Source organism: Bombina bombina, chromosome 2 (genome assembly GCF_027579735.1).
Source record: "Bombina bombina isolate aBomBom1 chromosome 2, aBomBom1.pri, whole genome shotgun sequence".
Classification (NCBI taxonomy): domain Eukaryota; kingdom Metazoa; phylum Chordata; class Amphibia; order Anura; family Bombinatoridae; genus Bombina; species Bombina bombina.
In genome coordinates, this window is record NC_069500.1 from 542,909,607 (window position 1) to 542,936,061 (window position 26,455).

Consider the following 26,455-nt stretch of genomic DNA (forward strand, 5'->3'; position numbering starts at 1 on the left):
GTTTATATGTCTATAGGGAGCATATCCAAAACATACAGTTTATATGTCTATAGAGAGCATATCCAAAAATACAGTAAATATGTCTATAGGGAGCATATCCAAAACATACAGTTTATATGTCTATAGAGAGCATATCCAAAACATACAGTTTATATGTCTATAGAGAGCATATCCAAAACATACAGTTTATATGTCTATAGGGAGCATATCTAAAACATACAGTTTATATGTCTATAGGGAGCATATCCATTAAAATACAGTAAACATGTCTTTAGAAAGTATAGCTAAAACATACAGTAAATATATCTATAGTAAATGTAACTTTATTCACAAAAATAGACGTTTAATATTTAAATTGTATAGAAAGGTGCATAGTTTACAAATTCTTTTTTTATTTAGAAAAAAACATAGAAATATAATACACTATACTAGAATATATGGATGGCCTATTTGCTGGTGAAGTTCTGGAAAACATCTGCCACTTCGAGCCAAGTTCGGAAGCATGAAAGGCCTTTATCTCTTATCTGCTTTCTTCCTTTGTCGGTAATCACATCCCCGTTTTGTTTCACTATCACCAGTCTTGGTAAAGCAGTTATCTTGTATTTGTTCTTAAGTTCACTGAAAAAGAAGAGATATTCATTTATCAACAGAACATTAGGTACCAGGATGACTTGAAGACGTCAGCAGCTAGGTTTTATTGTATATATGGATAACAGGAAAGAGAACAGCTGGAAGCAAATCATAAGGATTGTATCATATTTATTTACATAAAAACAGCAAATCACAGATACACCAGATACCTACAACTATAGTGAGATTGTTGCTGTCGTTTTTGTGCAATCAAAACATGGAACTGATGTATTGATAATGGTGATAGTTAACCCTTACTCTGCTAAGCCTTTTCACATCCCTGTGACTTTTAGCTTTTTTTCTGGTTACATTTAAACACTATTGTAAGTCATATTTCACTGAGTAACGGACACAAATTAAATAAAGTTGGGGGGGGGGGGGGTGTTCAGCAGAACCAGAAGGTTCAGAATATACAATTATTATATTTATGTTTCATTGCAGGTGAGAAGGCTGCAACAAAAATGTATTTTTTGTTATGATTTAAGTAAATAACATTGAAAATAGGCAGGTAACCACTGTTGCTACTGTGATCACCTTACTAAATTGTTATCATTAGTATTTAAAGTTTCATGAGGGGTCCATACAGGCTTTAATAAAAACTAGTGGGGCCCCTTGTGCCATAATAGAAATAAAAGCACTTTTCTGCCAGTTGATTGCTGTCATCATAGTGAGCACCTGGCTATACAGACAAAATATAAATATTTTTTTAATGGGACATGTCTACTATAAAATAAACTTTATTGTGGCTCTTTAAACATTTTTGATGTTTTATTATATGTCCCCAAAAAAACTGTTAATTTTAAAACCTTATGGCCTAGATTTAGAGTTTGGCGGTAGCCGTGAAAACCAGCGTTAGAAGCTCCTAACGCTGGTTTTAGACTACCGCCGGTATTTGGAGTCAGTCAGGAAAGGGTCTAACGCTCACTTTTCAGCCGCGACACTTTTCCATACCGCAGATCCCCTTACGTCAATTGCGTATCCTATCTTTTCAATGGGATCTTTCTAACTCCGGTATTTAGAGTCGTGTCTGAAGTGAGCGTTAGAAATCTAACGACAAAACTCCAGCCGCAGAAAAAAGTCAGTAGTTAAGAGCTTTCTGGGCTAACGCCGGTTTATAAAGCTCTTAACTACTGTGCTCTAAAGTACACTAACACCAATAAACTACCTATGTACCCCTAAACCGAGGTCCCCCCACATCGCCGCCACTCGATAAACATTTTTTAACCCCTAATCTGCCGACCGCCACCTACGTTATCCTTATGTAACCCTAATCTGCTGCCCCTAACACCGCCGACCCCTGTATTATATTTATTAACCCCTAATCTGCCCCCCACAACGTCGCCGCCAGCTACCTACAATAATTAACCCCTAATCTGCCGACCGCAAAGCGCCGCTACTTACATTATCCTTATGTACCCCTAATCTGCTGCCCCTAACACCGCCGACCCCTATATTATATTTATTAACCCCAAATCTGCCCCCCACAACGTCGCCTCCACCTGCCTACACTTATTAACCCCTAATCTGCCGAGCGGACCACACCGCTATTATAATAAAGTTATTAACCCCTAATCCGCCTCACTAACCCTATAATAAATAGTTTTAACCCCAAATCTGCCCTCCCTAACATCGCCGACACCTAACTTCAAACATTAACCCCTAATCTGCCGACTGGAGCTCACCGTTATTCTAATAAATGTATTAACCCCTAAAGCTAAGTCTAACCCTAACACTAACACCCCCCTAAGTTAAATATAATTTAAATCTAACGAAATAAATTAACTCTTATTAAATAAATTATTCCTTTTTAAAGCTAAATACTTACCTGTAAAATAAATCCTAATATAGCTACAATATAAATTATATTTATATTATAGCTATTTTAGGATTTATATTTATTTTACAGGTAACTTTGTATTTATTTTAACCAGGTACAATAGCTAAAATAGTTAAAATAATTAAAAAATTACCTGTAAAATAAATCCTAACCTAAGTTACAATTAAACCTGACACTACACTATCAATAAATTAATTAAATAAAATACCTACAATTACCTACAATTAAACCTAACACTACACTATCAATAAATTAATTAAATACAATATCTACAAATAAATACAATTAAATAAACTAAATTAAGTACAAAAAATAAAAAAGAACTAAGTTACAAAAAATAAAAAAATATTTACAAACATCAGAAAAATATTACAACAATTTTAAACTAATTACACCTACTCTAAGCCCCCTAATAAAATAACAAAGACCCCCAAAATAAAAAAATGCCCTACCCTATTCTAAATTACTAAAGTTCAAAGCTCTTTTACCTTACCAGCCCTGAACAGGGCCCTTTGCGGGGCATGCCCCAAAGAATTCAGCTCTTTTGCCTGTTAAAAAAAACACATACAATACCCCCCCCCCCCCAACATTACAACCCACCACCCACATACCCCTAATCTAACCCAAACCCCCCTTAAATAAACCTAACACTAAGCCCCTGAAGATCTTCCTACCTTATCTTCACCATACCAGGTTCACCGATCGATCCAGAAGAGCTCCTCCGATGTCTTGATCCAAGCCCAAGCGGGGGGCTGAAGATGTCCATGATCCAGCTGAAGTCATCATCCAAGCGGGAGCTGAAGAGGTCCATGATCCAGAACAGCCAATAGAATGCGAGCTCAATCTGATTGGCTGATCGTATCAGCCAATCGGATAGAACTTGATTCTGATTGGCTGATTCCATCAGCCAATCAGAATTTTCCTACCTTAATTCCGATTGGCTGATAGAATCCTATCAGTCAATCGGAATTCGAGGGACGCCATCTTGGATGACGTCCCTTAAAGGAGCCTTCATTCGTCAGTAGTCCGTCGGGCCAGCAGGATGTTCCGCGTTGGAGGTCTGCAAGATGGATCCGGAAGAAAGAAGATTGAAGATGCCGTTGATAGAAGACTTCAGCCTGATCATGGACCTCTTCAGCTCCCGCTTGGATGATGACTTCAGCCGGATCATGGACCTCTTCAGCTCCCGCTTGGATGATGACTTCAGCTGGATCATGGACATCTTCAGCCCCCCGCTTGGGCTTGGATCAAGACATCGGAGGAGCTCTTCTGGATCGATCGGTGAACCTGGTATGGTGAAGATAAGGTAGGAAGATCTTCAGGGGCTTAGTGTTAGGTTTATTTAAAGGGGGTTTGGGTTAGATTAGGGGGTATGTGGGTGGTGGGTTGTAATGTTGGGGGGGGGTATTGTATGTGGTTTTTTTACAGGCAAAAGAGCTGAATTCTTTGGGGCATGCCCCGCAAAGGGCCCTGTTCAGGGCTGGTAAGGTAAAAGAGCTTTGAACTTTAGTAATTTAGAATAGGGTAGGGCATTTTTTTATTTTGGGGGTCTTTTTTATTTTATTAGGGGGCTTAGAGTAGGTGTAATTAGTTTAAAATTGTTGTAATATTTTTCTGATGTTTGTAAATATTTTTTTATTTTTTGTAACTTAGTTATTTTTTATTTTTTGTACTTTAGTTAGTTTATTTAATTGTATTTATTTGTAGATATTGTATTTAATTAATTTATTGATAGTGTAGTCTTAGGTTTAATTGTAGGTAATTGTAGGTATTTTATTTAATTAATTTATTGATAGTGTAGTGTTAGGTTTAATTGTAACTTAGGTTAGGATTTATTTTACAGGTAATTTTGAAATTATTTTAACTATTTTAGCTATTGTACCTGGTTAAAATAAATACAAAGTTACCTGTAAAATAAATATAAATCCTAAAATAGCTATAATATAAATATAATTTATATTGTAGCTATATTAGGATTTATTTTACAGGTAAGTATTTAGCTTTAAATAGGAATAATTTATTTAATAAGAGTTAATTAATTTCGTTAGATTTAAATTATATTTAACTTAGGGGGGTGTTAATGTTAGGGTTAGACTTAGCTTTAGGGGTTAATAGATTTATTAGAATAGCCGTGAGCTCCAGTCGGCAGATTAGGGGTTAATATTTGAAGTTAGGTGTCGGCGATGTTAGGGAGGGCAGATTAGGGATTAATACTATTTATTATAGGGTTAGTGAGGCGGATTAGGGGTTAATAACTTTATTATAATAGCGGTGCGGTCCGCTAGGCAGATTAGGGGTTAATAAGTGTAGGCAGGTGGAGGCGACGTTGTGGGGGGCAGATTAGGGGTTAATAAATATAATATAGGGGTCGGCGGTGTTAGGGGCAGCAGATTAGGGGTACATAGGGATAATGTAAGTAGCGGCGGTTTACGGAGCGGCAGATTAGGGGTTAAAAATAATATGCAGGGGTCAGCGATAGCGGGGGCGGCAGAATAGGGGTTAATAAGTGTAAGGTTAGGGGTGTTTAGACTCGGGGTACATGTTAGGGTGTTAGGTGCAGACGTAGGAAGTGTTTCCCCATAGACAACAATGGGGCTGCGTTAGGAGTTGAACGCGGCTTTTTTGCAGGTGTTAGGTTTTTTTTCAGCTCAAACAGCCCCATTGTTTTCTATGGGGGAATCATGCACGAGCACGTTTTTGAGGCTGGCCGCGTCCGTAAGCAACTCTGGTATCGAGAGTTGCAGTGGCGTTAAATATGCCTGTACGCTCCCTTTTTGGAGCCTAACGCAGCCATTCTGTGAACTCTCAATACCAGAGTTATTTAAAAGGTGCGGCCAGAAAAAAGCCAGCGTTAGCTACGCGGGTCGTTACCGACAAAACTCTAAATCTAGCCGTAAGTTTTTACTTTTTAATCTTTTTTTTTATTCATGGGAATATTGTTTTCAAGATAGGTGATTCTCTTTCAAATGAGGGGGTTTGATCGTCTGTAGCTTGTAAGGGCACTGAGATTGAGGGGTTTGAATCACCTCCCCTTCGAGCTCCCTTACAAGCTACAGTGGCACCACCTCTTTGTGACGTCATCACACTTGAGCCAACATCAACGGCACTCCAAATCATATCTTGAGAATACTGTCCACTAGGCCACCAATAATGCCTGCTTATAGTGCGTGGGTCGCCAAGAGCAGCTTCTGATCGGCGATCCACCTTGCATGACCCATCATGCACACCCTGGCTGCAAATTGCATGATGAGGATATAAAGAGTAGAAAGAGGGCGCCACAATAGCGTGATACCGACTGGAATGCAGGTACAGATAAAAGTAAGTATTATGCTTACCAAATAGTGTGGCACTGTGCTGTGACCAGTGCAAAAGAGCAGGCTAGCACTTATCAGTGGTTAGTACACTGTGGAAGCCAAGCTCCAAAGGCACTTGTCCTGGTTGAAACTTTGTATATGTCTCCTGTTGACTGGACTTCAGGTGCTGCAAAGGTGTAATATTTTGTGTGTTGTTCAGTTGGTATTGATAAACCACAACACAGACAACTTCAAATAAAATGACTTTTAATACGTATGACGCGTTTCTCAACCTCAAACGGGTCGTTTCATCAGATTCACTTTTTTATCTGATGAAATGACCCGTTTGAGGTTGAGAAACGCGTCATAAGTATTAAAAGTAATTTTATTTGAAGTTGTCTGTGTTGTGGTTTATCAATACCAACTGAACAACACACAAAAGATTACACCTTTGCAGCACCTGAAGTCCAGTCAACAGGAGACATATACAAAGTTTCAACCAGGACAAGTGCCTTTGGAGCTTGGCTTCCACAGTGTACTAGCCACTAAGTGCTAGCCTGCTCTTTTGCACATGTCACAGCACAGTGCCACACTATTTGGTAAGCATAATACTTACTTTTATCTGTACCTGCATTCCAGACGGTATCACGCTATTGTGGCGCCCTCTTTCTACTCTTTATATTTTAACAGTTGTTTCACACTCTCTGGGATCAAGAGGAGCAGCCTGACTCACCACACCTATTAGGAGGATACCTTTATCCCTTCAATTTACCATCAGCTTATGGACATTAAACAGGACTAATACGGTAGACCTGATCTACTATATTTAAAGTTTATTACCTTGTTTTATATTAAATATTGTTTTTCTTTTTTAAACATCAGCGCTCTTTTATATCCCTTCATTGGGATATGTGCATGATGAGGATGCCTTTGTTCTATTTCATTAGCAAAGAACAAGGGAAAGGAAGCGCTTAGAGCTAAATCCTCAAAAGGAATAAGTATATATATATATATATATATATATATATAAAAACATATATATGTGTTTAAAGGTTAGAGGGGTTATATTAAATCACACTGTTCCTTTAAATATCAAACAGTACTTTATTATACACTTATACACTCCTATTGTCATAAAGTCGCATCTCTAAACAGATAAGCAAATTGTGTAAAATCATATAATATCGCACATGTGCTAGAATAAGTTACTATCAATATAAATGGGGATTATACTGCAGCGTTAAATATATATATATATATAGGAAAACATCAAGCAGGGGATCTGCACAGACAATAAACTTCCAACTTCCGGGGTGCTCTGGGTAGGAAAAGTAAAATGAAATAAACAGGTCCCGCACTCTCCGCTGTGAAAACACAAACTTCTTTAATTGAACTGTGACGTTTTGGGGTAGTTAGCCCCTTCCTCAGACAGATAACAAATATAGTAAGAAGTGAATACAGCGCCAACAAGAGGCCAAGGGATAAATATACTCACAGAGAGATAAAAGAAGATTATTTAATGAACCATGTTAAAAAGCATCAGTAATAAAAGACTATATATAAAAAATTATATATAAAAAATGTAAAAAGCACATATAAATAAAATTACAAATACAGGAATATCTTACAGAAGCGGCTCAAAGGGCCAAAGCTGATAATTACAATAAAAACAGAGGTAATAACAGGTGATCAGTGTGAGTGGTACACCAGAATAAGAGTGTATACTAATAAAACAGAATTAGCCTAAGTACAACTATAACAAGTGTATCAAGCAAAAAACTAATAAACAATAGTACAAACAATAGTGTTCAAAAATAGTGTTCCAAAAAATAGAAAAATGCACTGCAGTGCAAAAAAAAAAAAAAAAAAAAAAAAGGGGGGTAGCAAAATAATTGTATAGATATGATCAAATAGTGAGTGAGTGCAAATGGATATAAAAATGCTAGCTACTTAATCCAGTGAGGTTAAGATATAATTAAATAAAATACACAATATGCAATAACATAAAAAATAAAATACACAAAAAAAATTTATGTTATTGCATATTGTGTATTTTTTGTGTATTTTATTTTTTATGTTATTTTTGTGTATTTTATTTAATTATATCTTAACCTCACTGGATTAAGTAGCTAGCATTTTTATATCCATTTGCACTCACTCACTATTTGATCATATCTATACAATTATTTTGCTACCCCCCTTTTTTTTTTTTTTTTTTTGCACTGCAGTGCATTTTTCTATTTTTTGGAACACTATTTTTGAACACTATTGTTTGTACTATTGTTTATTAGTTTTTTGCTTGGTGCACTTGTTATAGTTGTACTTAGGCTAATTCTGTTTTATTAGCATACACTCTTATTCTGGTGTACCACTCACACTGATCACCTGTTATTACCTCTGTTTTTATTGTAATTATCAGCTTTGGCCCTTTGAGCCGCTTCTGTAAGATATTCCTGTATTTGTAATTTTATTTATATGTGCTTTTTACATTTTTTATATATAGTCTTTTATTACTGATGCTTTTTAACATGGTTCATTAAATAATCTTCTTTTATCTCTCTGTGAGTATATTTATCCCTTGGCCTCTTGTTGGCGCTGTATTCACTTCTTACTACTTGTGCATATTTTTTGGAGGTTGGTTAGGATCTCTGTTTGGATACAGCTTGGGGATTACCTTAGTGCTTGTACACTACCCCTTTTTCACTAGATAACAAATATAGTGCAACTTACTCTACTTAAAGGGACATTAAACCCAATTTTTTTCTTTCATGATTCAGATAGAGAATACTATTTTAAACAACTTTCTAATTTACTTCTATTATCTAATTTGCTTCATTCTCTTGATATTCTTTCCTGAAAAGCATATCTAGATAGGCTCAGTAGCTTCTGATTGGTGGCTGCACATAGATGCCTCATGTGATTGGCTCACCAATGTGCATTGCTATTTCTTTAACAAATGATATCTAAAGATTACAGCAACTTAGATAATAGAAGTAAATTGGAATTTTGTTAAAAATTGTATTCTCTATCTGAATCATGAATGAAAATTTGGCGTTTAGTGGCCCTTTAAATACCCTCCACAATGTACTGTGAATGCTAAACACCTGCAGCTTCTCTGCGCAACTGAGCATGCTCAGAGATAACTACGGTGGCTGCATTGGGACAAACAACTAAAAGCAAAGTTAAAAAGGGAAAATGCCTGAAATTACAATGTAACAATATTCATACAAACAAAAATGTAACATAAGAAGCCCTGATATATGTGATGAATAACTCGTCTTTACAATATGTAACAAAACCAGCAAAAAAATTGGCTACAAATAAATATATGTTACAGAACCCTGGTTAGAGAAAAAATTATTTCAGTCAATGGAGTTTCTCTTGTAAAGTGCTTCACATGGCAATCAAACTTGTTCAAAAACTTTAGAAAACTCTGTGAATTTTTTTTTTTTTTTACTTACACCTTTCAAATGTATTCAGGCCATATTAACAGCCTTGCATGAAGACCATTAATACCAGTAATTCCAATCTATAAGAAAAGACATTTTCAGCAGTTTGTCAAAGGATTGTTTGACTTTTCAAATTACCTATTAGACCTGTTGAAAATTCATCTTTGACTGTTTTGAGCGTTTTTTTCTCAAAGTTAAAGCTGCCAACACATGCTCAGTACAAATGTACATTATATGTAAAATAATGTAAAATCCTGTCTGGAATAATTTACTTTGGATTTAGAGACGGTATTGTCACTAAGAAATACAGGAGTTTTTATTAGCCGACAAACATAATGTAGCTTTTTATTACCATATGCCCAAAATCTATAAAGACACTGTTGCTCCTCCTGAATGGTCTATCATATCAAGGATAGGGAGTCTTACTGACAACATCTACTTTTATATGGATAATTTTCTGCAACAAATTGTAATCCACTTAGATTCCTATATTAAAGAATCTTCACATTTACTTTATCAAATGAGTGAACTTAATTTTTGGAAAGGAACATGTATGGCTTACATATGACGTCCATTCTTTATACTCCAATATCCCTTATGAAGCTGGTGTACGAGCTGCTGGGGATTTTCTTGAGGGATTAACCCTCTATCCAGAAATAGTTTGTGCTACAACTTATCTCATTTACTTTGGAACACAACTATTTTATTTTTCAGGATCAATACGATTTATTGTAATATGGGATAGTTTAGAGAGGGGATGGAACCAAGTATAAACAACAATATCTTATGTCATTTAGGTAACATTTACATGTCATAATACAGCTTATACGTGTAACGTAAGGGTAGTTTTATATAATTTTTTATATTTTTGTATACTTAGTACCCTCAGAAAAATAGTACAGTACTGTAATCAGAAAGGTAATAGGTTTTGTTTAAAATAAAGACTAGTATTTGAATTTTAGAACACAAAAACCAAACCAAAGACACAGGCAGAGAAGATCGTGACTTACATGCAGGAAAATAATAATTTTTGATAATTCTATTTTTTAAAAATATTAATTAAAAAGCTTGGGTTTCAGAATTTGATAGGCCAACGTGGGCTTTTTTTCCTCCTGATTTCACTGGATTGAGGAGATTTGGAGGATTGTGACCATTAGATAAGATCATGTTTATTTAGAATATGCACTACATATGAGCAATTTATTTTTTATGTTTTATATTTAAACATCATCCCAATAGTGATTTATTCTAAGTGGGGGGTTGTATTGTTTCTATTGCTTTTATACTAGTATATGGGTGTGTTTTTTTAATTAATTCAGTTATAGTATCATATAGAAGGCACTTGTTATAGATAGACCTACGAATTCTGTCAGGACACATGGGTAGGATTTATAGAATATGGGTGTTGCAATTTTATATTTGTTCAATTTCTCACCATTTATGTTTGGGCTTTATATGGAGGGATTTGCTAAAGATAGAGGGTTGACAGTGTTAGTATTTATCTGATCTTTTTAATGAATATGGTTATGTTTTTATAGCATAGACGTTTTGGGGGCAGATTGGGGGCAGATTGTTACACTCAATGGGCTATGGGAGCAGCTTAAGAACAAGTAGTATGTTCCCAGTACAGATTGATTGGGGGTGAGCCACAACAAGTAATGAGCGTTGGGTGTGACCTTAGGCATGCATTGCAGCATGTCTTGCAGTTGGGATGGGAGCAATTTTGTGGCTGATTATAACTCCCCCTCTTGGGAGGAGCCTCTGTACAAACAGCACTTGGCGATTGGCGATCAGGCTATAGATTGTTCAGGCGCTCATAAGGGCACTTTTTAGTGAAGGTTTGACCATGAATGGGGTTTATTATAGAAACCACGTTACATTTTATATTTATTGTTTTTGCATAAATATGATTGAATTGGGGACAACCAATAGTCACATTTTCTCACTGATCTTTTTCTTTTGAGGATCTATCAGGGGCTTCTTATATTTATTTTGGAGTTAACCCCTTTTAGGGGATAGACAATTAGTAGTTCCACACACAACATATACAGTATGAATACATATACAGTACATAAACATATATTGTATATATCACATATGTCTTTAACTCTTTAATAGCAGGCAAGAACGTAGATATGCAATAGACAGGTAACTTTGCAATCGCAGGCAGGATACGTAGATATGCTGTAGACAGTTAGCTCTGTAATAGCAGGCTGGGTATGTAGATATGCTGTAGACAGGTAACTCTGTAATAGCAGGCAGGTTACATAGATGTGCTGTAAACTCTGCAATAGGAAATAAGCAAACGTACCTAGGATAGTCCTTATAGAATATCAGGAAACCAGCCAGGGTCAGATGCCAGGAACTCAGTCTGAAACTAAGCACAGTGCCAAGGGAATAATCCAGTATATAAATCTCAAATTATGCAGCAGTCAGACACCAGGAAAACCAACAGCTAAACAGAAAAGGAGCATAGGCTCAGACAGAGTATAACTCTTAATGTCAAGGCCCAGAACTCACAGAAAACCTGACTAATATAGCATACTGCTGATTACATGATTATCAACAGCTTGCAGGCAGGATGTAGGTAAGAGAATTCCAGAAACCTCAGCTATGAACAAGCCATCTGCTGGTGAAGAGGTAAGACAAATGGCTGGGAAACAGCAGCAGCAGACTGAGAACCAGGTTCAAGTTCCGGCTGGGGCATGACAGTCAGGCACTAACCTGAAGATGGTTATGAGAATACTTGCTTGTAATGAGAAACACTTATTTTGTGAAAATGAAATAATATGATTGACATTATGTTAGACTCACCTTCTAAACTGAAGGTTTAATTATTAGGATTGCTAAGAGGAGGGCATGAGAGTCTGTGGGTAAAATCTTGGAGAGAAGCCTTCTGTGGAATTTTGCTTCCTGTGTTCCACTGAATGATGACTCTTAGTGTTGCTGTGATGACCTTTCCTATTTGCTATTGTATGCTATTAATGACTTATCCAAAAACCTGAAATTAAGTAATGTGTTTAATCACTGCCTTATTTTACTGTACTGTAATCACTACTTAGTGTAACCATTGTGTCTTAATACATTATAAGCTGACTACTGATTTATGTGCTTGCAATAAGTTCATAATAAACACTGTTATAATATAACTGTATTTTGTGTTGGTTTTCCCTTTTCACTACTATAGTGACAGCTAGATTAAGCTGCCCCAGCACATAACAACCCTGCACCCACTGAACTAACTCACAGGCTTGCCTGAAGTGGCTAGACTGTGACAAACTGTTTAAGGTAGAAAGGGTGCCTGGTGTTGGGAGCCGCTACATTGAATTTGGAACAATGAGCATCTTCTATTGAACAGCATTGAACATCCTCTGGTGGGAGAATGGCCTTAAGGAGAGGTAGATTCTGGTATAAAGTGAGACTGTGTGCTTGGAGTCCTTGCCTGTGCTAAGTGCTGGCTACTCGGACTGTGTACTCAGCGGTAAGCATTTCCCTCCTTATATGTTTATAAACTGCATGTGCTGTGGATTACATGCTGCTTAATGCTTCTGCTCATGTGCTCTCTCGCATTGCTGGAAATGGCAAGTAAATGTATGATTGCCTTTTAACTGTTCCCAATAGGGTAGCTGGATCTTTGTTACTCTTGCCTCTGCACTACTTTGTAACTGCTCCACTACCTTTTCAAACCTATCTACTAACTTACTAGTATGCATAGATCCCCAAGTGAAACTGCCCAGGCGATGCCTGCATGATACAGGGTTTGGTGCAGCAGGGTGTTGCGTACTACCTGGCTTCTATTTGGACATCAGATGTGCTTCAATGATTGATGTTTTAATGTTTTTTATTTGCACTTTATGTATGTACTAATGGTAAAGCCCGTGTACACGGGCCAACATGTTTCAAGAAAGAAATATACCTATCCTTCTATCCCTCTGTGCCTATTCCTCTGCCCTTGTCCCTCTATCCCTATCCCTCTGTCCATATCCCTCTATCCCTATTCCTCTGTCTCAATCCCTCTGTCCCTCTATCCCTCTATTCCTATCCCTCTATCCCTATTCCTCTGTCCCTATCCCTCTGTCCCTCTATCCCTGTCCCTCTATCCCTATCCCTCTATCCCTATCCCTCTATCCCTGTCCCCCTGTCCCTATTCCTCTATCCCTGTTCTCCTGTACCTATCCCTCTGTCCCTATCCCTCAGTCCCTCTGTCCCTATCTCTCTGTCCTTATCCCTCTGTCCATATCCCTCTATCCCTATTCCTCTGTCCCTATCCCTCTTTCCCTCTATCCCTATCCCTCTATCCCTATTCCTCTGTCCCTATCCCTCTATCCCTGTCCTTCTGTCCCTATCTCTTTGTCCCTATCCCTCTGTCCCTATCCCTCTTTCCCTATCCCTCTATCCCTATTCCTCTGTCCCTATCCCTCTATCCCTGTCCTTCTGTCCCTATCTCTTTGTCCCTATCCCTCTCTCCCTATCCCTCTTTCCCTGTCCCTATCCCTCTCCCTATCCATCTGTCCCTATCCCTCTGTCCCTATCCCTCAGTCTCTCTGTCCCTATCTCTCTGTCCTTATCCCTCTGTCCCTGTTCCTCTGTCCCTATCCCTTTCTCCCTGTCCCTATCCCTCTGTCCCTATCCCTCTATCCCTGTCCCTCTGTCCCTGTCCCTATCCATCTGTCCCTATCCCTCTATCCCTGTCCCTATCCCTCTGTCCCTGTCCCTATCACTCTGCCCCTGTCCCTCTCCATATCCTTCTGTCCCTATCCCTCTGTCCCTATCACTGTCCCTATCACTCTTTCCCTAATCCCCCCTCAAACAGCTCTCTAACCCCCCAACTATTGCTGTTGTACACGGGCCAAAATGTTTAATGAAAGAAATATACTTATCCTTCTATCCCTCTGTCCCTATTCCTCTGCCCCTGTCCCTCTATCCCTATCCCTCTATCCCTGTCCCTATCCCTCTGTCCCTGTTTCTATCCCTCTGTCCCTATCCCTCTATCCCTATCCCTCTATCCCTCTGTCCATATCCCTCTATCCATATTCCTCTGTCTCAATCCCTTTGTCCCTATCCCTATGTCCCTCTATCCCTATCCCTCTATCCCTGTCCATCTGTCCCTATCTCTCTGTCCGTATCCCTCTGTCCCTATCCCTCTATCCCTACCCGTCTATCCCTGTCCCTATCCCTCTGTCCCTGTTTGTATCCCTCTGTCCCTATCCCTCTATCCCTATCCCTCTGTCCATATCCCTCTATCCATATTCCTCTGTCTCAATCCCTTTGTCCCTATCCCTATGTCCCTCTATCCCTATCCCTCTATCCCTGTCCATCTGTCCCTATCTCTCTGTCCGTATCCCTCTGTCCCTATCCCTCTATCCCTACCCGTCTATCCCTGTCCCTATCCCTCTGTCCCTGTTTGTATCCCTCTGTCCCTATCCCTCTATCCCTATCCCTCTGTCCATATCCCTCTATCCATATTCCTCTGTCTCAATCCCTTTGTCCCTATCCCTATGTCCCTCTATCCCTATCCCTCTATCCCTGTCCATCTGTCCCTATCCCTCTATCCCTGTCCCTATCCCTCTGTCCCTGTCCCTCTGTCCTTATTCCTCTGTCCCTATCCCTCTGTCCCAGTACCTCTGTCCCTGTCCCTATCCCTCTGCCGCTGTCCCTGTCCCTATCCCTCTGTCCCTATCCCTCTGTCCCTGTCCCTATCCCTATGTCCCTATCCCTCTGTCCCTATCCCTGTCCCTATAACTCTTTCCCTGATCCCCCCTCAAACAGCTCTCTAACCCCCCCCCCCCTATTATTGCTGCTATCTTAGGTACTGGAAGCTGTCATATATTTTTTTAATTTAATTTACAATATAATTCATTTTGATTGCAATGAAACAGACTGTTTTCCTCTTTTTCTTCACTGTGTCCCAGCTTTTATTTATTTTGTCATACATAAGTTGTGCTGGGCAAGACCTACTTTTGTTCTAGTCTTTTGATTTAACATTTCAATTTGTCTAGGTCTCCGTGCACTGGGAAAAACTCCAAATTTTATTTAAGTGGGTTTTTTTTCTCCTTACTTATTGACCCAATTACATTTCCTAGGTGCTGTAACAAACTTTTTTGATATATATATATATATATATATATATATATATATATATATATATATACACATAAGTCCAGGAGGGCCCACACTCTCACTACAAAAATGACAACAACCAGGGTTCAGTCCAATGGTTGTAGATATTACAAAAAACGGAGAGCAGTCACTAGATTTCAAAGAAGTAAAAAAACTAATTTATTTTGAGAACTTTTCGGGGACTCACTCCATTTCATCATAAAAACAAACAGTGATATGTGTCAAACATTTAAAGCCCATAAGAACCTCCCCTCGTGTGCACAAAATTGTGCCCAAACTAGTTGCCATGGTAACCCAGTCAAACCCAGTTTTATGTTTGACTGGGTTACCATGGCAACTAGTTTTGGCACAATTCTGTGCACATGAGGGGAGGGGCTTATGGGCTTTAAATGTTTGCCACATATCACTGTTTGTTTGTCTGAGGAAGGGAAGTGAGTCCCCGAAACGTCACTTCATTGAAATCCAGTGAGTGCTGTCCGTTTTTTTGCTATATATATATACTATAAACGCGTTTGTAATGCGTCCGTCGGTGTCGCCATTTGCGCACGCATCCTCATTTTCAGAATCCACCTGGATGCAGTGTAGGCAAAGAAAGCCTTAAAAACAAAAAAAAAAAAATGCAACCGCACGAAACAACGAAAAAGCACGTAATCACACGCAAGACATAAAAAAAAAACCTAACCACCCGCACAAAGTATAACAAAAAAAACTAACCTCCCGAACAAAGTATTAAGAAACACCGAAACCGCCAACATTGCAAAATAATAAGTAATAAGTAATTAACCCCTAATTCGCAAATAACATAATTAAAATATTAACCCCAAAACCGCAAACCCCCAACATTGCAATAAACCTAATTAACATATTAACCCCTAAACCAACAAACCCCCACATCGCAAAAAACCTAATGAACCTATTAACCTCTAAACCGCCAACCCCCCACATCGCAATAAACCTAATTAACCTATTAACTCCTCTGTCCCTATCTCTCTGTCCTTATCCCTCTGTCCCTGTTCCTCTGTCCCTATCCCTTTCTCCCTGTCCCTATCCCTCTGTCCCTATCCCTCTATCCCTGTCCCTCTGTCCCTGTCCCTATCCATCTGTCCCTATCCCTCTATCCCTGTCCCTATCCCTCTGTCCCTGTCCCTATCACTCTGCCCCTGTCCCTCTCCATATCCTTCTGTCCCTATCCCTCTGTCCCTATCACTGTCCCTATCACTCTTTCCCTGATCCCCCCTCAAACAGCTCTCTAACCCCCCAACCATTGCTGTTGTACACGGGCCAAAATGTTTCATGAAAGAAATATACTTATCCTTCTATCCCTCTGTCCCTATTCCTCTGCCCCTGTCCCTCTATCCCTATCCCTCTATCCCTGTCCCTATCCCTCTGTCCCTGTTTCTATCCCTCTGTCCCTATCCCTCTATCCCTATCCCTATCCCTCTGTCCATATCCCTCTATCCATATTCCTCTGTCTCAATCCCTTTGTCCCTATCCCTAACCCCCCAACTATTGCTGTTGTACACGGGCCAAAATGTTTCATGAAAGAAATATACTTATCCTTCTATCCCTCTGTCCCTATTCCTCTGCCCCTGTCCCTCTATCCCTATCCCTCTATCCCTGTCCCTATCCCTCTGTCCCTGTTTCTATCCCTCTGTCCCTATCCCTCTATCCCTATCCCTCTATCCCTATCCCTCTATCCCTATCCCTCTATCCCTGTCCATCTGTCCCTATCTCTCTGTCCGTATCCCTCTGTCCCTATCCCTCTATCCCTACCCGTCTATCCCTGTCCCTATCCCTCTGTCCCTGTTTCTATCCCTCTGTCCCTATCCCTCTATCCCTATCCCTCTGTCCATATCCCTCTATCCATATTCCTCTGTCTCAATCCCTTTGTCCCTATCCCTATGTCCCTCTATCCCTATCCCTCTGTCCCTGTCCATCTGTCCCTATCCCTCTGTCCCTGTCCCTCTGTCCCTATCCCTCTATCCCTGTCCCTATCCCCCTGTCCCTATCCCTCTGTCCCTGTCCCTCTGTCCTTATTCCTCTGTCCCTATCCCTCTGTCCCAGTACCTCTGTCCCTGTCCCTATCCCTCTGCCGCTGTCCCTGTCCCTATCCCTCTGTCCCTATCCCTCTGTCCCTGTCCCTATCCCTATGTCCCTATCCCTCTGTCCCTATCCCTGTCCCTATAACTCTTTCCCTGATCCCCCCTCAAACAGCTCTCTAACCCCCCCCCCCTATTATTGCTGCTATCTTAGGTACTGGAAGATGTCATATATTTTTTTAATTTAATTTACAATATAATTCATTTTGATTGCAATGAAACAGACTGTTTTCCTCTTTTTCTTCACTGTGTCCCAGCTTTTATTTATTTTGTCATACATAAGTTGTGCTGGGCAAGACCTACTTTTGTTCTAGTCTTTTGATTTAACATTTCAATTTGTCTAGGTCTCCGTGCACTGGGAAAAACTCCAAATTTTATTTAAGTGGTTTTTTTTTCTCCTTACTTATTGACCCAATTACATTTCCTAGGTGCTGTAACAAACTTTTTTGATATATATATATATATATATATATATATATATACACATAAGTCCAGGAGGGCCCACACTCTCACTACAAAAATGACAACAACCAGGGTTCAGTCCAATGGTTGTAGATATTGCAAAAAACGGAGAGCAGTCACTAGATTTCAAAGAAGTAAAAAAACTAATTTATTTTGAGAACTTTTCGGGGACTCACTCCATTTCATCATAAAAACAAACAGTGATATGTGTCAAACATTTAAAGCCCATAAGAACCTCCCCTCGTGTGCACAAAATTGTGCCCAAACTAGTTGCCATGGTAACCCAGTCAAACCCAGTTTTATGTTTGACTGGGTTACCATGGCAACTAGTTTTGGCACAATTCTGTGCACATGAGGGGAGGGGCTTATGGGCTTTAAATGTTTGCCACATATCACTGTTTGTTTGTCTGAGGAAGGGAAGTGAGTCCCCGAAACGTCACTTCATTGAAATCCAGTGAGTGCTGTCCGTTTTTTTGCTATATATATATACTATAAACGCGTTTGTAATGCGTCCGTCGGTGTCGCCATTTGCGCACGCATCCTCATTTTCAGAATCCACCTGGATGCAGTGTAGGCAAAGAAAGCCTTAAAAACAAAAAAAAAACATGCAACCGCACGAAACAACGAAAAAGCACGTAATCACACGCAAGACATAAAAAAAAACCTAACCACCCGCACAAAGTATAACAAAAAAAACTAACCTCCCGAACAAAGTATTAAGAAACACCGAAACCGCCAACATTGCAAAATAATAAGTAATAAGTAATTAACCCCTAATCCGCAAATAACATAATTAAAATATTAACCCCAAAACCGCAAACCCCCAACATTGCAATAAACCTAATTAACATATTAACCCCTAAACCAACAAACCCCCACATCGCAAAAAACCTAATGAACCTATTAACCTCTAAACCGCCAACCCCCCACATCGCAATAAACCTAATTAACCTATTAACTCCTAAACCGCCAACCCCCCCCAATGCAAATAAATAATTTAATTACTAAGCCCCCTAACCTAACACCCCCTAAATTAACCCCAATTCTACGTTACACTTAAATAAAATCTAACACAAAATTACAAAAAATTTAAATGACAGAAAAAATAAACAAAATTATCAAAAATAAAAAAAATAAACCTAATCCCTATAAAAATAAAAAAAGCCCCCCCAAAATAAAAACACTGCCTAATCGAAACTAAACTACCAAAAGCCATAAAAGGGCCTTTTGTAGGGCATTGCTCTAAGTTAAACAGCTCTTTTACGTTTAAAAAATACTAAGTCCACCCTAACAGTAAACAAAACCCCACCCGCCAAACCCCCCAAAATAAAAAAACTAACACTAAAAAAACCTAAACTACCCATTGCCCCTAAAGGGGCAATTGTATGGGCAGTGCCCTTAAAGGGCATTCAGCTCTTTTACTGCCTTTAAAAGGAGAATCAGCTCTTTTACAGCCCATTAAATCCCTAATCTTAAAAATAAAAAAACACCAAAAATAAAAAAAAATCCTAACATTAAGCCCCAAATAGGTACTCACCATTCCTGAAGTCCAGCGGAGAAAGTCTTCTTCTAGGTGGCTCCATCATCTTCTATCTTCATCCGGAGAAAATGCGGTGGTCTTCAGCAGTAGCGGTCCTCAGCGGCGTGGAGGCTCCACTTCATGCGATTGCCTGTCGCACACTGAATATTGAATGCAAGGTACCCCCATATATATTGGGCTACCTTGCATTCGTATTGGCTAACATTTTGAAATCAGCCAATAGGATGAGAGCTACTGAAATCTTATTGGCTGATTTGAACAGCCAATAGGATTTCAGTAGCTCTAATCCTACTGGCTCATTTCAAAATACCGGTACCTTGCATTAAATTTTCAGTGTACGCCGGAGATCGGATGAAGAGGAGCCTCCACGCCGCTGAAGATTGCAGCCGCCGAAGACTGCAGATGAGGACCTCCGCTGAGGACCGCCACTCCAGATTTGTGCATCGAGGGAAGACCACTCTGCACCTCCGCCCCACGCCACCTTCGCACAGGATGAAGATAGAAGATGACGAAGCCGTCTGGAAGAAGACCTTCTCTGCCCGACTTCAGAAACGATGAGTACCTATTTGGGGCTTAGTGTTAGGATTTTTTTATTTTTATTTTTTTCATTTTGTTTAAGATTAGGGATTTAATGGGCTGTAAAATAGCTGATTGTCATTTTAAGGGCAGTAAAAGGCAATAGGTAGTTTAGTTTTTTTAAGTCATAGTTTTTTTTATACAGTATATATATATATATATATATATATATATATGTGTGCATATGTATATATGTTTTTACAGACATATATATATATATATATAAATACATATGTACACATTTACAGACATATATAAAAGTGCATTGGAGCCCTTTGCAATTGAAAACATGAAAAAAACATATTTATGCAATATTCATTTTTAATAAAGTGTTTTAGTGTAAAATGTACCATAAATATTTCACATTACAATGTTCTGCACATAGCAGAATATGTTCTATGTATTTGTAAATAGATATTCATATATATATCTGTAAATATATCTATACCTATTTATAATCATATTGTTCTAAAAATACAGTTTACTTTTTTGTATTTTAAATAAATTGATGTAAAAAAAAATAGAAAAAATGAGAGAAGCTATTTGTGCAAACTTAAAATATGTTTAGAAAGCGAAATGCTTTTTGCGCTTCTTGGGATCGGTTCATAATAAAAGTTGAAAAAAATATGTTTTTTTGCTATCAGTAGCCCGAGAAGCGCAAACATTGCTAGCGGAGTTTTCCTGTAGAAATTAGGGGTTAACAGTTTATTTTGTTAGTTTGTGATGTGGGGGTTGGTGGTTTAGGGGGTTAATAGTTTAGATAGTTTGCGATGTAAGGGGAATGGCAGTTTAGGGGTTAATATTTTTGTGCAAGTTTTTAGTTTAGGAAAACAGTTTAACAGAGCTCTTAGATCGCGGTATGGATTGAAGCGGAAAAGGCTATTGAGCTAGCACAATCACGATTTTTCCTGACTTGTAATAGCGCGAGAAAATGGATTGCGAAATTGTGATTTCACTAGCGCAAAATCCATTGCGCCTCACTTGTAATCCCTCCCTATATTTGATAGGGTGAGTGTCTTTTAAAGGCACATGAAACCCAACATTTTTCATTTATGATTCAGTTAGAGGAAACATTTTTTTTTTTTTGGTTTTTAAAGTTTCCAAATACTTCTATTATCAAATTTACTTTGTTCGTATGGTATCTTTTGTTGAAGAGAATACCTAGGTAGGTAGTGTGGACATGTCTGAAGCTCTATAAGGTAGCAGTTTTGCAAGAAAGCTTTTGAACACTTGAGGGCAGCAGAATTGCACAATGTACATCATTGTTAAAATTATTTTTGCCAAACTTCTATCACATACTGCTTCAGACACGTCCACACTTCTGAGCCTACCTAACTGTTTTTAAACAGAGTATACCAAGAGAACAAAGTAATTTTAATAATATAATTAATTAGAAAGATGTTTTTGTTGTTTTTTTTTTAATTATACTCTTTATCTGACTAATCAAAGAAGAATTTTGAGTTTCATCTCCCTTTAATGAATGTTAATCATTTCCACCATGCATTACAGAGAATGCTCTGTTTGAGATGAGACTTTCCTTTAGTAATAATGTTTTATTTTTTTGCTCATGTGGATGGTAACTTTAACTATCAATGGCAATATTTTTCCATAGGTTTTAATGACTGTTTAAACAGATACACTAATAATGCTATAATATAACCAACTAAACACATTTCATTAAAAAGTAACTCACACATACCGCATAATCTCTTTTTTTTTATTGCAGTGGATAAGCTACATGTTCTCTCCAGCAGTTTAAGGGTTAAAAGACTGTGTGTGAGAAGCTTAACTAAAAAAAAACATTTAAGAGAGCAAAGTACAACTTTCTAATTAAATGAACAGTTCTTTGAACAAACTACCACAAACCTGTAATAAGTTAAAATGTCCAGATTCCCAGAAGTGTTCTGCTTTGGGAAACACAGAGAAAGGTGGAGACAAGACAGTAGGGATTGTTCATCTTCAACGTGGGTCATATATTAAATAACCTAGCACTGCACTAACCATGATACAATACAGAAGTCAGCAGCTAACTTATTCTAAGTTCTGAAATGTGATCACATTTGTTCAACGATTATTATCCTAAATATACCATAGATGTATTGTGGTTTGCCACTGTTCAATTTTAAACCCTGCTTTTCTTCTGCATGAATATTGTTTTTTTTGTGGGCATCGTACATGACTTGAAATGCTAAACAAAATTGATTGGACAGAGCATGAAAACTGCTTTCCAATTTACATCTATTATCAAATTTGCTTAGTTTACTTGGTTTTCTTTTGTTAAAGGGTAATACTAAGTAAATTGTAAAGTTGTTTAAAATCACATGGTCTATCTGAATCATGAAAGTTTATTTTTGACTTTATTGACCCTTTAAGTACATTTACTGAGTATTTATTTAGTTATTAAGGGCTTGATTTATCTGCAGTCATGATTTATCAAGCAGGAGTATCTACCAATAAGCAAACTCTATCCAGGGTGCTGAACCTAAAATGGGTTGGCTCCTAGGGCTCCATTTATTAAGCAGCGGATGTTGCTTCGGAGCCCCCTCTTTTCTGGTCCGCCAGAAACGGAAGTTAAGACCGCTGCTTTTTAACTTGTCTGCCACCTTTTAGTGTATGCTGTCGGCATTTAGCGAGGTCGAGCAGACATGATTCGCTACAGTGAATCATGTCCTCTCTTGTCTTGTTACATTTACTCCCTAAGCTTTACATTCCTGCTTTTTAATGAAAATTAAAGAAAACGAATGACGAATTTTGTCAGTATTTTTAGTTTTCTTTCAATTTAGTAGGTGCATTCAATCCGATTTTTGGTACAAATGTGCATTCATCCAAGAACAAATGCACATGTCTAATGATCACCATGTTTTTCTCCGCAAGCAGTATAGATTATGACCACAAAAACATCCTTGGGGGTAAAATTATTACAAAGTTCTGCAATTTTCCAATTGAAGCCCTTTGGATTCTTTTTTTTTTTTTTTTTACTCTTGAGCTATCATCCTCACTGTGGGGTCTGATGATCTAAAGCCCTCCGCTAAGGCGAGATGACCTAAAAAGTCCTGTCAGAATGACCAGACCCCTAACGAAATGTAGAAACACGAATTTTATCTTGAGACATGTTTATGTCACTATGAAGTTTTCTTATTTGAAGGAGAAGCTCCTACATTACAATAAAAGATATAAAACAATCCCAAAGATTTTGTGTGATTTCTCTCTAAGCCGGCGAGTTTTTAATCATCAGGCCCTGTATGTGAGGCAAGACACACTTGGCAGGTTTTCAGTAATTTTAGTATTATATAGTATGTTTTACTTACTTGTTTTCATTTACTTTGTTTAGCGCTGCGTAACCTGTTGGCGCTCTACAAATAACTGATAATAATGATAATAATAATTTTGTATTCACTGCCTGATCAATTATTTATCATATATGTATATTAATTATTTTTAATTTCATATTGTTTACAGACAAATAAGCACCTATATATTTTCGACAGTATTTCTTTGTTTTCTTTAAATATAGTCTGTGCATTTGTTTAGATTATTATTATTATTATTATTATCGGTTATTTGTAGAGCGCCAACAGATTCCGCAGTGTTAGATATTTGTTTTCTGCATGTGCTTTTATTTCTACTCTGGCACAAGGAGCCCCTCTGATTTTTATTACAAGCGCCGAAAGCCAGTATGGACCCCTCGTGAAACTTTAAATACCACTGATAACAATTTAGTAATGCGGTCATAGGGGCATATTTATGATTGTACGAGCAGACATGATACGATACAGAATATGATGTCGGCATTTATCATTGAACCAGCAGTTCTTGTGAACTGCTGGTGCAATGCCGCCCCCTGCAGATTTGCCGCTAGTAGGGGGTGTCAATCAACACAATCGTATTCGATCGGGTTGATTTCTAGCGATTTCTTTCCATGGCCTCAGAGCAGGTGGACAGGTTATGGATCAGCGGTCTTTGGATTGCTGCTTCATAACTTCCGTATGGAGCTTGATCAATATGCCCCATAGTAGCAATAGTGGTCACCTGGCTATTTTCAATGTAATTTTTCTAAAATCGTAACAAAAATATATTCTTCTTCTCACCTGTAATTAAATGTAAATATAATAATTGTATATTCTGAATCTGCTGGGACCATTTAAAAAAAAAAAAAAAGATATATAATTTGTGTGACATTTTTGCAAGGGAAAGGGTTAAAATTATAGATTTTTTTATAGATTTTTAAACTTACAAGAAATAGATGCATGTATACAACTGATCCCTAGGGACAGATTGCTCACTGGTTGATCACAACAATTCCCCTGGCTCCATTGGTTAATAGTGTTACCTAACAAGCATAAAATTAGATTTATTTTTTATAATCACAGGAACATCTGTTTTGCAAAACCTGTAAAGTATTTTCAAATGTCCTCACAGATTCAGAGAGAACACAATTGGCTTCAATGTTAGTTTAATTAGTGTTGTGTATTTATATTAGTTCAAAATGTAATAATTAAAGAACCTCAGCGCTGTACAAAAATTGATATCTCAAATGTATTGCTTTACATGCACATAGCAAAACACAGCAGAACTATATCTGTATTCTGCTTCCTTCTTTAGTTACATAACTGAGGTCAAACTGATTCTGCATGCAAGGTTACCAGTAAAAAATACTTACACTGAAGAGGGCCTACTAATTTGGCATTGTAGAGAATGAGCATTAAAAAAAACATGGTGAATGGGGGAGAATCAATAAATCTAGGAATATTCCAGTTCTAGGCCAGATTACAAGTGGTGCGCTAACTACATTTTTTAGTATGCGCACTAACTGTGCTTAAAGTAAAATTTTAACGCGAACAGGTTAGTGCGCGTTTTAGTAGTTAAAAGTAAAAAGTTAGGCACGTGAGCAAAAGTCCGATGTGCGCTAACTTCAGGATTTGGATATCGCGGCTGCGTTAACTTCTTATACCATAGACTTCAAAGGGGTGCGCGTTTTTTTTTTTTTTTTTTTTAAACAACACTTATAGCTTGCGCACTAACCGACACCACATCAACAACACTAAAGCTGAAGGTAGCTATGAATACTTTATATTCCAATTTTCTTCACATAGAAAACAAAATAAGATTTTTATTTTGAAATACTTCTACATGTATGTATATATCTAAGTGAAGAACATTGGAATGTACAGTGTTTCTATTCAAAACAATAAAACACATTAACATATTAAAATTGGGGGAGTGGAGCAAGCGCTTACAGGAGATGGTTGAACATTAGGGGCCTGATATTTAAATCCTTGCCACTCAGGTGAGATGATCTAAGAGGTCTCGTCCGTTCTGCAAGGCCCTTAAAAAAACTTTAGAAACACAAATTTTATCTTAAGACATGTTTATGTTGCTATGTAGTGTTCATTATGTTACGTTACAATACAAAGTCTAAAAAAAATCCCAAAAATGTTGCATGATTTCTCTCCATCTCGGTGAGGATTTGAATATCAGGCCCTAAGAGAGCTCCGGCTTCTTTAACAGGCAAAAAGCATTACAAACACATAAATACACTTTACAAACACATAAATACACTTTACAAACACATAAATACACAACACACATAAATATATATAAATAAATATATATACGCATATATAAGAACACATACACATATTTAGACATGTATATATATATATATATATATATATGATAGCCCTTCACAGACAAATACCTTGTCATACACCATATCCCTTTTAACCCCTAAAAACATTTTAATATTTGTATGATGTTTTTGTTTTCAGAAAGTATATATATGAGTGTAATACTTTTTTTTAATGTGTTTGTGATGTGTTTTGTGCAACTTTTTTTTAACCCTTTCACTTTACGCTACGTCTCCAGGTGCACTAATACTTTAAAAGCAAATTTTGTTTGCACTCGAGCACAACCGTTCATTTTCAACTTGTAATATGTGTATATCGCGGTTGTGATATTGCTTATTGCGTCCCACACTAATATTAGCACGCCACCTGTAATCTAGCCCTTTGTATTTAAGTGACAAACAAGTGTTGTCCTTATGTAAAAAAAAATACTTTTGCAGTTCAAATTCATGTTTACTTTTTTCATTAAAACCCTCTCAGCACATCTGAACCGTATAAATATACATTTGCAATATATAAAACTTACTGTTTGTAGGGGTCATGCCAAGGTAAGGCTAGCCAATCTCCGTGCATGGCATGCATGTATTCCACCATGTCTCCTGCACTTTTGTCCGAAGAGATAAATACAATTTCAAACTGTGCAGGGGGATCTGATTCCTCAAGCAATTCTGTATAAAAGTCACATAATATGGGTGTGAAATCTCTGCAGGGGGAGCACCATCCAGCTGAAAAATAAATGCCAACAATCTTGTTCTGCAAAGCTTCCTCAGCATCTACTACCTCACCATCCTTGTTGACAAGAACCCTTCCACAGAATATATCCAT

The 26,455-nt window shown here is 37.9% G+C and overlaps 1 protein-coding gene across 1 annotated transcript; it reads right to left on the reverse strand.

Moving 5' to 3' along the window:
* Nucleotides 1–446: 446 nt before the first annotated feature.
* NXNL2 (nucleoredoxin like 2) lies at nt 447–26,455 on the reverse strand. Its single transcript, XM_053700591.1, has 2 exons — nt 26,157–26,455; nt 447–618 (listed from the first exon to the last, which is right to left on the reverse strand). The coding sequence occupies exons 1-2, from the start codon at nt 26,453–26,455 to the stop codon at nt 447–449; spliced, it is 471 nt and encodes a 156-aa protein (XP_053556566.1).